The 14,633-nt window shown below is 37.5% G+C and overlaps 3 protein-coding genes across 5 annotated transcripts in view; 2 read left to right on the top strand and 1 right to left on the bottom strand.

Moving 5' to 3' along the window:
* The window catches only part of LOC123873941 (pre-mRNA-processing factor 6), a 35,797-nt gene that overhangs the window by 4,185 nt on the left and 16,979 nt on the right, over positions 1-14,633 (top strand). The window contains exons 7-17 of one of the 2 annotated variants that reach the window (XR_006797810.1): positions 94-287; positions 452-722; positions 1,007-1,143; positions 1,588-1,665; positions 1,944-2,160; positions 2,704-2,867; positions 3,389-3,565; positions 3,895-4,028; positions 4,551-4,701; positions 5,062-5,172; positions 5,336-5,883. Coding sequence is in view for 1 of the 2 variants with exons in the window: in XM_045919048.1 (XP_045775004.1) it covers positions 94-287; positions 452-722; positions 1,007-1,143; positions 1,588-1,665; positions 1,944-2,160; positions 2,704-2,867; positions 3,389-3,565; positions 3,895-4,028; positions 4,551-4,701; positions 5,062-5,172; positions 5,336-5,560 (1,859 nt within the window). In the remaining variant the exon portion in view is untranslated. Of the gene's footprint in view, positions 1-93; positions 288-451; positions 723-1,006; positions 1,144-1,587; positions 1,666-1,943; positions 2,161-2,703; positions 2,868-3,388; positions 3,566-3,894; positions 4,029-4,550; positions 4,702-5,061; positions 5,173-5,335; positions 6,286-14,633 lie in introns of those variants that run through there. The other variant, XM_045919048.1, reaches the window with a different exon arrangement.
* On the top strand, positions 6,565-9,200 carry LOC123873946. The gene is made up of 2 exons (XM_045919056.1): positions 6,565-7,979; positions 8,745-9,200. The coding sequence occupies exons 1-2, from the start codon at positions 6,751-6,753 to the stop codon at positions 8,980-8,982; spliced, it is 1,467 nt and encodes a 488-aa protein (XP_045775012.1). The 5' UTR covers positions 6,565-6,750; the 3' UTR covers positions 8,983-9,200.
* LOC123873948 lies at positions 10,051-14,558 on the bottom strand. Of its 2 annotated transcripts, XM_045919061.1 has the most exons (7): positions 14,534-14,558; positions 13,356-13,849; positions 12,523-12,677; positions 11,446-12,060; positions 11,162-11,274; positions 10,826-10,969; positions 10,051-10,441 (listed from the first exon to the last, which is right to left on the bottom strand). In XM_045919061.1, the coding sequence occupies exons 2-7, from the start codon at positions 13,504-13,506 to the stop codon at positions 10,279-10,281; spliced, it is 1,341 nt and encodes a 446-aa protein (XP_045775017.1). In that variant the 5' UTR covers positions 13,507-13,849; positions 14,534-14,558; the 3' UTR covers positions 10,051-10,278. The 2 variants fall into 2 exon arrangements, with proteins under 2 accessions (XP_045775017.1, XP_045775018.1); XM_045919062.1 differs by lacking the exon at positions 14,534-14,558 and having other exon boundaries at positions 13,561-14,337.

Raw genomic sequence — 14,633 nt, 5'->3', positions numbered from 1 at the left:
TCAATTAAGTAATTTACTATTTTCGCCTTTTTTGGATAAGCATACCACCAAATAACCATGCCATATTGTTACAACAATAAAAAATATTTACAGGTAAAATCCAATCAGCCCGTAACCTAATAATGAAAGGTTGTGAAGTGAATCCTAGCAGTGAAGAGTTGTGGTTAGAAGCAGCGCGGTTGCAGCCGCCCGATACTGCGCGAGCCGTCATAGCGCACGCGGCCAGGAACCTGCCGCACAGTGTGAGGGTGTGGGTGAAGGCTGCTGACTTGGAACAGGAGACCAAGGTGAGGAACTTGATATTAATGGAACAATGAAAGAATGTGAATTGAATCCTAGTACCATATTATTATATAATATGCCATATTTTCTTGCTATGAGGCGTATGTTTTCTAAAATCCACACGATATTCACAAAAACAAGCCTTAGTGACAATCGCTTTTATCACCAGGCAAAACGTCGAGTTTACCGCAAGGCATTGGAACACATACCCAACTCCGTACGTCTCTGGAAAGCAGCGGTCGAACTGGAAAATCCTGAGGACGCGCGCATATTGCTCTCCCGAGCGGTCGAATGTTGTCCCACTAGCGTAGAACTCTGGCTGGCCTTAGCCCGACTGGAGACATACGAAAATGCAAGGAAAGTGCTCAACAAGGCCCGTGAAAATATACCGACTGATAGGCAGATTTGGGTAACTGCTGCTAAACTTGAAGAAGCGCATGGTATGTTGAGTTTGTTTTATGCTGCTTAAACCATTTTTTACTCTGCAAATCTCGATATATTTGATGCTGTGCTTAAAACAACCATCTACATACATATTTTCTACAGCTAAGAATAATATTATATTAAAATTTTAGTTCAAATACATCTTTGACCTATTCCGCTGCTAATCTATCTAAGAATTCTATTTTGTTATGTTAATCATTGTACTACTTTCCTTCTTAGCTTAACATTGGAATTTCTTAGATATTCTCAATAGAACAAACCTTTATTATATTTTCTGCAGGAAACACGCACATGGTAGAAAAGATCATAGATCGCGCGATCACGTCTCTAAGCGCTAACGGTGTTGAAATCAATCGCGAGCATTGGTTCAAAGAGGCCATGGAGGCGGAGAAATCTGGGGCGGTGCATACTTGCCAGGTATTTGAAACTTCCAGTATTTACAACCTCCGTGGCGTGGTGGTAAGCGCTGTGTTCTTATTAGTGGGAGATTCCGGGTTCGATTCCCGGTTTGGAATTTTATAATTTCTAAGTTTCTGGTCTCGTCTGGTGGGAGGCTTCGGCCGTGGCTAGTTACCACCCTACCGGCAAAGCCGTGCCGCCAAGTGATTAAGCGTTCCGCTACAATGCCGTGTAGAAACCAAAGGGGTTGGGTTTGCAATACCCCAAAAGCTGCCATACCCCTTCCTGGTTAGCCCGATTCCATCTTAGACTCTATCATCACTTACCACCAGGTGAGATTGCAGTCAAGGGCTAACTTTTATCTGAGTAAAAAAAATATTTAGTAAAAAATGTAAATTCAACATTAAAGCCACTGATCTTCACTTATAAAAAGCTTAAATGATATATATTTTATTGTTTTAGGCCATAATTCGCGCTGTAATAGGTACGGGCATTGAGCCGGAGGACCAGAAACACACTTGGATGGAAGATGCTGAAGCAGTAAGTTGTATAGATGTTGCATACTTTAAAAAAAATGTCCTGTGTTTGTTAATTATTCTCATATGACCTGAAATCGTACTTCTGACGTTACAATAGGTCCAACAGAAAAAATATTTTTAATAGTTCACTGAATAAAATTACTATGTACTTACTAAACTGGATAAACTGTAGATTTTCTTTAGCCAACTTCAAAAAAGGAGGAGGTTCTCAATTCATCAGAGATCTTTATTATTTTTATTTTACTTATTCCTTGTGCAAACTTTATCCTTTTGTTCCAGTGCGCAAATGAAGGCGCATACGAGTGCGCGCGCGCAGTGTACGGCTACGCGCTGTCCGTATTTCCCTCCAAGAAGTCCATCTGGCTCCGAGCGGCGTACTTGGAGAAACAGCACGGCACCAGAGCCAGTCTCGAGGCGCTGCTGCAGAGGGCAGTGGCGCATTGCCCAAAGAGCGAGGTGCTGTGGCTCATGGGCGCCAAGTCCAAGTGGCTGGCAGGTAAGGATCACACTTCACACTAATCACACTAATATTATAAAGGCGAAAGTTTGCGTGTATGTTTGTTACTCTTTCACTCAAAAACTACTGAACGCATTTGGCTGAAACTCGGACTGGAGATAGATTATACTCCCATTAGGTGGACCCCATACCCCCCCCCAAATCCCCCCCCCCAAATCCCCCCCCCCCCCCCCCCCCCCCCCTAGGTGGACGGACGGACATCACGATCGCAGTGCAGCGTGTGGAAGTCTATATTCTCTACAAAAACTGGTCAAGTGCGAGTCGAACTCGCATACGAAGGGCTCCGTACCATCGTACAAGATATTTTTATATGCAACACAGCAAGCGTTTATGACAACAGTGCCATCTATATGTGATTTAGTAAATTAATTTTTTCATGAACACATTTTTTTGTGATGCGACCACAAATTCTCTGTTTTCGGATTTATTCCTTTACGTGTGCTATATGTATATTTTGAAATCCGGAAATGTGTTCCAAAATAGCTGAAAATATGCTTCACTTGACTAGACTATTGTATTCAGGTGACGTACCAGCCGCACGAGGGATCCTATCCCTAGCTTTTCAAGCGAACCCTAACTCGGAAGAGATCTGGTTGGCCGCTGTTAAGCTTGAGAGCGAGAACAAAGAATATGACAGAGCAAGACGTTTGTTGGCGAAAGCCCGGGCCTCTGCTCCTACACCACGGGTAAGAAATACTCATTAGTTATCCTAGAATAAATCATGATAATATATTGATATAATCAATTGTTTAAATGTAGCATTAATTTAGGCTTTGGGTAGTTTAATAGACATCTTCGATAAACTGTTCTGTGTTTAGATTATTTGAAGCACAAGTTACTGCTAAGTTGCAGATGCCTTAAGTAAATTACCTACGGGCGAATACTAAAACATTTCTTAGGCGTCACAAATCTCTTTTCCAGATTGTATTGTCAAATGGGTAAATACCAAAAATACATTCAATAGAATGTAATACTCCTCTTAACTTTGCAGACGCTTTTAAATTTACCGGTGGGGCAAGAAAATGTAATTTTTTTAAATTTTAAGTCTGATTATAGAAGTTTATGGTTTATGATACTAAAATGCGCCTGTCTACGTGTATTCATGTACGATTCTTTATTTAACTACATCAGTTCGACCGACTTTTGTCATTATAGGGATTTCAAGATGAAATATCCTTAATTAAATGAATGAATTGTCGTCACTTAGGTAATGATAAAGTCAGCTAAGCTAGAATGGGCGCTAAACAACTGTGACGTGGCACTCAAGCTATTAGAGGAGGCTATTAAAGTATTCAGCGACTACGCCAAACTCTACATGATGAAGGGAGAAATCGAAGAGCAGATGGGGAGAGACGATGACGCACATAACACTTATTCCCAGGGTGTAAGTATCATTTTCGGTTAATTTCGGTTATTTTGAATTGAAAGGATTTATTTCGGACAAATCTGAAGATATCGACTCAATTTAAAATTTAAAAAAAAAACGAAAACTGACTGGCTAGAGATTTTTTTTTTGTAAAAAGTCTAAAATCTATTGTTGAATTCTAAGATGAGATTGTTGCCAATATACATAATTTCAATATCACAAAAGATTAGTTACTGAGTTGTTCAATGATACTTTACCATTTCATATGCAGTGTCATACCCATTTTATTTTTCATTTTTACTACCACACGTATTTGCTAGGAAAATAATTTGAACTGTTTATTTTAGCTTAAAAAATGTGCGACTTGCGTACCAATGTGGATTTTGTTATCAAGATTAGAAGAAAAATTGAAACACGTAACCAAAGCGAGATCAGTACTGGAAAAGGCAAGGCTTAGAAATCCTAAAAATCCTGAGCTGTGGTAAGTAAAAACAATAGGTACTTAATTAATTATTATTATTATTATTAGAGTGTTTCGATGTTCTATCAAACGCGTCACCTATTTGCTTGTTCGCATGCTTTTGTATTTAAAAACCCGGTCTAATGCGGGTTGGGCTCGCATACAAATGAGTACGTGATAGGTCGAGATGGCAATCGGGACGCCCCGCACGCCCGCACAGCCGTCGCGCGAACCCGGTGTGGGATAGCGCGGGTGCCGTGCGGATGTGCAGGGCGTCTTTCCGCCTCATACCCCAAGAATAACCCTTTTTTGTGATGTAACCACAAATTCTCAGTGTTCGGATTTTCCCTTTACTTATGCTACCTGCCAAATTTTATGATTCGTGAACGGGAAGTACCCTCTAGGTTTTGAATCCCTTGACGAGTTTTGACAGACAGACATACAGACCACGAACTATAAAGTGATATAAGAGTTCCTTTTTTCCTTTTGAGGTACGGAATCCCAAAAAGCAGTAAAACAGTTATTGTTTTTTTCTGCACGCAGGTTAGAAAGCGTACGGCTAGAAAGACGTGCTGGTTGCGCAGAAGTCGCGGGCGGTTTGTTGGCAAAGGCGTTACAGGAGTGTCCGACGGCCGGCCGCCTGTGGGCAGAAGCCATCTTTATGGAGGCGCGCCCGCAACGGAAAACTAAAAGCGTAAGTATCGAACACCTATTGTGTTACTAGAGGATGCCCGCGACTTCGTCCGCGTGGATTTATGTTTTTGAAGACCCCGTGGTTTGATATTCCGAGAAAAAAAGTTCCCTATGTCAATTACAAGGACGCAAGCTACCTCAGTACCAAATTTCATATAAATCGTGAAGTGGATAGGTCTTTAGGAATCCCGTGGGAACTCTTTGATTTTCCGGTATTAAAAGTAGCCTCTGTTCGTCCCCGGGAAATAAGCTAACTCTGAACCGAATTTCGTCAGAATCGGTTAAAAGGTTGGGCCGTAAAAAGATAGCAGACAGACACACTTTCGCATTTATAATATTAATAGTATGGATTTGTATGCAGGTGGATGCACTTAAGAAATGTGAACATGACGCCCACGTCCTGCTCGCCGTGTCGCAGTTGTTCTGGACGGAGAGGAAACTGAACAAATGCCGGGAGTGGTTCAATAGAACGGTAAGACAGTTAACCAATAAATGAATATCAGTAGCCACTGCCTAGCCAATAATCGATCTTTTTTAAATAATCGATTTCATTTTTAAGACAGGCTGAGATCATAAAAGTCACCTGAATGTCTTTCTGTATGTGATATTGACATATTATCTTAAAATTAAATCAGGTAAAAATCGACCCGGACCTCGGCGACGCGTGGGCATACTTCTACAAGTTCGAACTGTTACACGGCAACGAGCAGCAACAAGAAGACGTCAAGACTCGGTGTAAGACGGCTGAACCACACCACGGGGAGAACTGGTGTAAAGTATCCAAAGAGATCGCCAACTGGTGCTTCAGTACTGAGCAGATACTGCTGTTGGTCGCGAAGAACCTGCCTGTTCCCACGTAATTGTGAAAGTCAGTGAACTTTTCAGTTTTTATATCCTTCAGAAAACTCATATAAAACATAATGTTTTAATCCAATTATTAAAAAAAGTTGCGTTTATCTGGTGTGGATACGCGAAAGAAGTGAAACTTCTATAGTTCGAGTGAGTTGAAGTTACATGGCAACAAGCAGCAACAAAAGGATGTCAAGACTCAATGTAAGATGGCTGAACCACACAATGGGGAGAACTGGTGTAAAGTATCCAAAGAGATTGCCAACTGGTGCTTCAGTACTGAGCAGATACTGCTGCAGTTGGTCGCGAAGAATCTGCCTGTTCCCACGTAATTGTGAAAGTCATTAAACACGTGTGTAAATAGTTATTCACTAATTCGTGACTTGTTTTGTACCGTTCCTGCGCATTTACAAAATTGCTGCGTACAATGTTACAGCTCACTACATATCTATAGGTAGTCTTTTCTCACTACTCACTTTTAGTAAGTACGTAAAATAGTAGTCATAACAATAAATAATTTATTGAGAGAAAGAAATAGATTTACCGAATATTAGAATAAAGTTTATCAAAAATAATAGTTACAGTTGTAGAAAAAGAATTTGATTTAGATACCTACTGTTGTAGGTATATTAGTAGAGTATTTTTCAAGACTCGGTATAATTTTTATGTAAAATTGTGAACTATTTATAGATTTAAACTATTGATAAGCTTATAAAATAAATTAAGTTTTTAAAAGCATTTTTGTTTGACTTTACAGTTACTTTTGGTAATCATTAACTCCCATAATGTTGGTTGGGAATTAGGACTAAGTGATATTATTCCAAAAAATACACAAATCCGTGAATATTAACTCAAAAAGTTCATGCGTATGAATCATTAGAAGAACTGATGAGTCACGTCCCAATACTATCTGATTCAGTGTAATTAAAAGATGATATTGTGTACGTTAGAAGCTGTAAACACGCTTTGCATATAAAAGTTCTAAAAATAAAGCTCGGATTTGTGAGTTTGAATTATATAGTACTGGCACCTCGCCAGCCACGAGATGCGCGTGCGCTAAATAGCTCCGCGGATTTTTCATTTCTTTCTGTTCAGAAAATCGAAAGTGGCAGTAGTTTAGTTATGCTCAAAAAAATATAATCATAGTGATATTTGTTGTTCAAGTTATACATAGATTAATAATAAAAAAAGTGCTGTGAAAATGTCGCCAAAGTGTCCAGTTCCACCTTTACAAGAAGTAACTCTATCATTGGTAGCTAGACAGTTAATTCACACTCTGTCGCGAGTGACATCCGAAGAAGATGTGGCTCTGCCGTTCGCTATGGTGTCTTCTTACTACGAAAGTATGGGAGCGACCAGTGATATATTCCAAGATCTCCTCAATCTAATATTAAATAGCGAATACCTCGATCCGTCGATTAGATATCTTACAATGAAATTGCTCCTGAAAGAAAATGTCAAGAGTTTAGCGACAGGGATGTTCCCTTGCCCCTATTACAGAAAAGTCCTTGAACTGATTGCGGAGCAAGGTCGACACTTGACTTCTCTCAATTTAAAAGGTGTGTGGGTGAAAGACGAGCAGCTTTCGCTTTTGTACCAAATAATTAAGAACCTGACACACTTAACCGCTCTAAATATACCCTACATAGCTAATGATGAAGTGCTTAAGTTCATTGGAGAAAATAATAGAGTTTTGAAATTGCTGGATGTGTCCGGTGAAACTGACATCACTGAGATCGGTCTCGATGCTATGCTATCGGGCAACCCGCAGCTTACTCAAGGTTTGACTGTCGTAAACATAGGAACATATGGAGAAGAAAACATAGATCACACAGATGTGGCGCTTCTTATACGCAAACTGCCCAATCTTACAAACCTTGGAAGTTATTCGTTCGTCGGAAAGGCATTGTTTTACGTTTACAATAATGAGTGTCCGCCTAATTTTAAAACGAAACTTCAGTACATTCATGATATTCAAACAAATGTAAGAACAATGAAGGCGATAACTGCTTTATGTCCGATGATAGAGACAATTTATTTAGAGGAGCCGGACCAAGGTGTGTTGCAAATGGTGAAAGATCTTCACGTCTTAAATAAGATTAAGCTAAACAAATTCCAGTGTCACGAATTGCATCAGCTACTCGATAAGATAGGTTATAAAATTGTGACTCTTATGCTTTCTGGTGCCCGGGGATCATTTAATTTTACGAGAATAGCAGAAACTTGTCAAAATTTGGAGAGCCTGGAATTCTACTCGATACAAACAGCGACGCACGAGGAAGAAGTTCCGTTTAATAAATTGGAGCATATTGAAATTATTGAAGGGAACTTATCACCATCTTGCCTGAGGTACCTCATGACAGGAAGTCCTAAACTCAAAAAGCTAATCATCGGGGATGAAGTTAAATTAGACGATCAGGATATGGCACGGTAAGTTCCTTTGTTCCTTACGGATATAATTAAACATCTGCACTTGATTACGAATGAGGCAAAGAGTAGGTACCTAAACAACGAAGTACCTACTTACAAAATTAAGCGCTTATATTTGTTTCAAAAATAAACATTTGTAAACAGTCCCAGCCTAATTTATCTCTTTGGCTTCTGTTTGCTTAGAACTTATACACAGACCGTAAAATTAAGTAGTATCTTAAACAAACAATACAAAATAAAAATAAGATTTTTCATATATTTTCAAGGATTTTGTATTTGTGTTGTTTTAAATAGGTAATCGATTATTATTTTTGTGCTATGTCACTCGTACCATATTCCAAGTAGGTAGATAAAACCATATTTGAGGTATCTTTACCCTTTTCTATTGCACACACCATCACTACTCACAGTTCTATGCTTGATTTTTTCTACAATTATTTTTTTCATTGGTTTTGTAGGCTTGTTCTCAGACCATGGCGCTTTTGGAGCCCTTGTAGCTTTAGTTTCAAGTTTACGTAATTAATTATCATCATTGCATCGTTTATCTTAGAAATTCAACAATTGCCAGTCAAAAAGTTAACAATGATTTGATATTAAATTGTTGTACTTTTTCTACTCCCTTTACAACCTCTCGCACTTCCAAGGGTTACTGGTAGAGATCTCTTATAGAGAAGTGCTTCCCTGTCCACTTTTTCTTTTCTTTTTCTCTTTATTGTTACAGCTTTCTGTTGCAAATAAATAAATGTTTTGGATTTTACTTTGCAGGATGCTACGTCGCTACAGATTCGATAACCTCGAGGCCGTCTGGTTTCCCAACGCTCCTCGATTGACCGTGGAGACTGTGGAATTGTTGATGGAGACATGTCCAAAGTTACAAAGCCTTGGTGAACTTAGCGGTTGGCGCTACACCCCTGATGATATGATGTTAATGCGAGCAATCATCGCCAGCACTAATACTGACTTGATTCTGTCGCCGCTGGGTATATTTCAGCAAGGAATCTGAATGTTTATTCTTATGTTTGATAACGTCCGAATACTGAAAGCCTCTCTTGTAATGGTACAGCGACTTAAATGTTTATCTTTCTGCGTTGTGGTATCAAAAAATTTCACTGTCATTTAACATTTGAGTCGGTCATATTTCATAACTTTATTTCAGTATTCGGTTGATACTAGGGTTTATACGATAAGTGATTCATTAAAACTTACATATTTAATTTTTTATATTGAAATTGTAATAAATACTTATATTAAGATTAAGTACAAAATAATATTAAAAACAAATTGTTTTAATCATCATCTTTAAAAATGTATATAGATATAGAAGGTTTGTGACAGCTCTTTATTTTTTTGATCTTTGTTAACTCTGAACTGAATTCTATGAAAATTGGCACACAAGTAGACTGAGTAGAGAGATTAACAAATAGGACACCAAACCAAAGTTTAAAAAACCGTAGGAAACTATAGTTTTTGGACAGCACCATCTAATAGCATATAGTGGTGTGATACGTCTTTGTATTATTTCCAATATCTATAGGCATCACCTAGCGGAAATCGTGTGATTTAGGTACAACGCCATCTATATGTACCTACTATCTAGCGGAAATTTTATGAGTCCATCTTTTTTCTCGTAAATAAGTACCCGCCTGTCATTAGAATTTTTCAAGACTCGGCACTCGAGACTTAATATTATATACTTATAGTTGGTTTAAATACAAAAGATAGAACCCACGCGAGAAAAAGTAGTACTTTAGGCCAGGTGGTAGATGCTTTTGACGATTCAAAAGAACTTGTAAAAGTCTAATTGAATAAAAATATTTTAAATTTTGGTAGTAACTTTAAAAAATTGAAAAAATTATAACATTTTTGTTAATTAAAGATTTAGACTTTACTATAGTCTATAACCTATTCTTGGTGAAACTATATCATAGGTTCTTGATGAAAAACGGAGAACAGACAAACAAGGTCGAAGATGTTAGTAGAATTCTCAAATAAAAACTAAATCAAATAAAACTAAAACAACTATGACTATCTGTGCTATTGTCGAGACCGAGGTGAAAGTCAAACTTAAAAATATAAAACAATTCAATTTAATACATTAAAAAAGTAAACAATTCGTTGATTATCAATTAAAATTGGAGTATTAATGGTACTGATGTAATACTTAAAATATAACTAGGAATGTATACAAAATTATCCTTTGGTAATTTCATCTAAACAAAGTTTTAAATTGGAATACATTTGTTCCGTTGTCACTCAAGAGCCCAGAGATTCCCTGTTTCTCTTTTCATCTATTTTTCTTTCATTCTTGCGAAAACTTACTTTGTTCAGTCTTGACTTGTCTAGGTTGGGTTTGTGCGTTTGACGGTGGAGCATTCTCTTGGTTTTGTATCAGTTTGTTTTTCCTTTTTGATCTTGTTTTTAGCATTTTGCATTCGTCAGCACATTTCGTTGTGATTGCACTCCTGAAATTGATACACTTAATTTAATTCAGTGTTAAAAAGTTTATGATTTCTACAATAGTTACTTTCTATTATTTTGAAATAGGTACTTGTAGGTACATACAGCTTTACCCTCTTAGTACAAACTGTATTGAAATTGTAGATATTCAATAAGTAATCGTATAGTTTAGTAATGTAATTAATGAGTCTTTGGATTTTATTGAGTTTGAAGGATAAAATCTTTGTTTGAAAGTGAAATTTGTATAATTTCTTTTGATAATAAATTCTCTTGCCTCGTTTCGGGAAAAAACTCTGTTTCCCGAAGTTCTCTGGGAAGATGAAAATCTTTCTCAATCGAACTGCATTAAGTATCATAACAATATTTTCTTAGATAGGTACCGAATTTACCTGACGAGATTTTCTTTGACGTTGAACCTGGAGGTGATTTCGATGATTATATCCGAAACAATTTTTGGATCCAGGCACATTTTCGCAGGCTTATCTCTAAAGGCCGGGGACCGCTTTCCCGTCAACGAGTGTGTTGCTAAGATTCTAAAAAAAAAATCAAACTTGGTAAAACCAAATTCTAATAAGGTAAAACATATCGATTCGTAAATCCTAGATGATTTATTTAACTTTCTTAAATTAAAGCAGGTAAATAATTTTGCATTAGGTAAGATATTAGTCGTAAAAAATTTTGTCCTTTACTAACAAAATTCAAGGTTGAATTATCATTTCTTTTACCTTCTTGGAAACGTTGCCAATAATAATGTCCTAGTGGCGATCGTGTACGATCTCCATTTAACTTTGCTAAATTTATCCTTATGTATCAATGTCTTTCCACTTCCAATTGGCACCTGCAAGATAACGTAATGTATGTGAGTCTTTTAAGAAAATTAAAGACCTCTTCAAGAGGCTAAAACATTTTTGGATTGTTTGGACGACCTAAAGTATAAGTCATAACGAAATTATCTGTAATCTCATTTCAGTTTGTTTTATGCTTATGTGTACATAAATTCAATACCCACCCATTCGTCTACCTCGTCGTCAGCGTTTTGGTGTGTGTTTAATATTTGTAAGTGTTTGGATTCGGCTTCTGCTATTTCGAGCATTTTGCTATACTTATTGCTAATAAGAACATTGTCGTCAGAACGATTTGATTCCTCACTTGGACTTTTCTCGGTTTCATCATAAGCTTCGGTATTGTTGTAAACGGGAGCATTTATTTTATCTTCGTTCATAGGTTCTTGTTGGATTGCTGTAGTGTAATCAAAATATTTACCCGCACGTCTTTCGGACTCGGGTTTCATATTATCTATGATTTTAAATAGTTCCTCGAAACTAGCTTTCATATCCAAAATATTCTTTTTGTTTATATTTATTGTATCAACAGAAGTTTTAGGCGGTGGTAAGTATTTTTTTGTTGAATCAGGTAACGATTTATTGCTAGCTTGAGTTTCTTTGTGCTTCCTTTTGCGGCTTTGGTTGTTTGTTTTACTGTTCATGTTCTTTTGGCGTTCCTTCAAAACGTTTACGACCGCGTTCGGCCTATGTACTGGAATAGGAACGTTTTTACTGTTTCGTCGCTTAGCATAATGGCGTACATATTGTTCCATTTTCATTGATTTTGTTTCTTTTTCATTCTGGAAATGAGTATTCATCATATTATTTACATATCTGTATTTAGTATTTAAAACACACTTAATATTAATGACGTCATTTATCATGTTCAGTATTCAGTGCGTTAAATTAAGTTACTGAGTAGTAATATTACTAAGTTGTTAAAGCCTATTGTTACACATAAAATGAAGTAAAGGGTAAAAATTAGAAACACTTGTTCACCTGGAATTTTTCTATAGGTAAGTACTACTTTCTGGAAAGTACCATACTTGAGGTCACAATGAAACACATTTTATACAAGCATTTCAAATTGGAACGCTGTATTTGAAAATAGCCTTATCCAAGAAGAAACGGGTCGCCCCGACTTCGCTTGGGTGAATTTTTAAAAAATTCTTACATCAAAATCTTAAGTTTTTAGCGTTTGGAGCTGCACGTTAATATGCCAGGCAGTTAGTCAGTTTCTGCTTCTATATAAGACTACTTACATCGGATTCGTCGGAAGAAGATGCCTCGTCACTCGGCGCCCAGGACGAGCAGCTTGGGGAATAGTCCTTGCCTTCGCTCGCAACATTATCTTCTCTCGACCCGCTCTCATTGGTCTTTTTGAGGCGTAGCTGCTGCTCCAATAGAGGCACTTCATCTGTGGGTGATACTTGTCAGTAAGTAGGTATAGTCAGTATATAGGCACAGTTTTTAACCCCCGACCCAAAAAGAGGGGTGTTATAAGTTTGACGTGAGTATCTGTTTGTAGCATCGTAGCTCTTAAACTAATAAACCGATTTTAATTTAGTTTTATTATTTAAAAGGTGGCTTGATCGAGAGTGTTCTTAGCTATAATCCAAGAAATTCGGTTCAGCCGTTTGAAAGTTATCAGCTCTTTTCTAGTTACTGTAACCTTCACTTGTCGGGGGTATTATAAATTAATTTACACTTGTTATGTTTACGTTCACGAATTCATGGATATGAGTACTGGTACTAGTAGGTACTGGTACTGGGTACTCCTTACTGCACACTCGATTTACAAAACCTTTTAACGGATTTACCTAGATGATGCTAAGTAACCTTAATTCTGCAAATTCTTTTCAGGGTTCCGTACCCAGGGGGTACCAACGGGGACCCTATTAAAAAGTGTTATTTACTTATATCTTGCACGATGGTACGGAACTCTTCGTGTGCGAGTCCAACTCGCATTTGATCGATATTTTAAGATACTATTAAAATAACGTTAGTAACAAGTAAAGCCACGCCATTAAATTATTAGCTAATTTCTGAGAGCCACGCGTGAAAAGTTAAGCGTAGGTAAGTAGTTTATACTTACAAGCAGCACGGACCTTTCCATCTGCCACGTTTCGCTCGTTCGGCTGCAAAGACATGACCTTCACATCCTCGCCCACCACAGGAATATAATTATTATTAACGTTACTCCAGTCAGCCAATAACCATTTCTCAATTTTGCTTGTCGTACTCATTTGTACAATACAAGTAACACCAAATGCGCATTGAATATGACTAAACTAACTTACCAACCCTCTGCATTACAGGGTACGCGGCGTCAGGTAAAAGTTCCATTGCACCCTACTGCAGTCATTATGCATCCCCCGCCCTGTTTCGGCCGGAACAATACGGTATTCGCCAACCGCCTGGGCGCCGACAAAAAAGCGACCTTTTTGCAATTCTCATTTCTAAGGAGATATTAGTATTATATTCTTCCAAACGGAAAGACGAAATACCCATTGTGTTTACTGCTTTTGGAAGTCGTAAAACTTGTGTGTATACCAACGTAAACGTTAATTTCAATTGGTTTACGAAATTCTGTATTCGATGAATATACCGAATTAGAAATTGTTGAGAAAATCCTTTTAAACAGCAGGACCAAGTAAATCGTCGCGATGTTTTTAAAAAATTTTAGGAAAGGTCAAATCCTACCAAATGACCTTAAATAGGTGTCTAACATATCTATGGTGTCTACTTACCGAGCCAAAAGGCCCCGTTTTTATGTAACCTACCTATCTTAGTTAACTTTTCGTAACTTCAGTAACGCTGTCTGTTTTTCAGGAAAACTTCTACATATTTGATTTGGTTTGATAACCTTAACAAAAGTGCTTTTCTTTAATTCGCTGAGGTTCTTAACCTGCAGAGTAACTACATAATCTGAGTTCTGCAGAAGTAGGTAGGTATCTTCAAATCCACACATTCATTCATAGTTCATACGAGTATCTAGCTATCTTACACAATACAACAATCCGTTGGATAGAAGCAGGCCTACGTTAGTTACCTACTTTGCAGAATTCCATGTAGACAAGTAACTACAAACTTAATTTGGTGTAATCCGCCATAACAGACAAATCTGTATAGTACAACGTGCATCCTGCGATATGTACCTACTACCTACTGAACGCTCTTCCACTGTGATCATGATTTTTATTTTAATTTTTTTGTAATTTTCGCATTTTTACCGTTATGTGTGCAGTGTGTTATAAAGACCTAACTACCTACCAAAATTCAAGATTCTAGGTTTACGAGAAGTACCCTATAGGTTTCTTGACAGGCACGACACACAGACAGACAACGAAGTGATCCTATAAGAGTTTGTTTT

Source organism: Maniola jurtina, chromosome 17 (assembly GCF_905333055.1).
Source record: "Maniola jurtina chromosome 17, ilManJurt1.1, whole genome shotgun sequence".
Taxonomy (NCBI): domain Eukaryota; kingdom Metazoa; phylum Arthropoda; class Insecta; order Lepidoptera; family Nymphalidae; genus Maniola; species Maniola jurtina.
The sequence above is the reverse complement of the archived record's forward strand: the minus strand, read 5'-3'. Positions and strand labels throughout refer to the sequence as shown.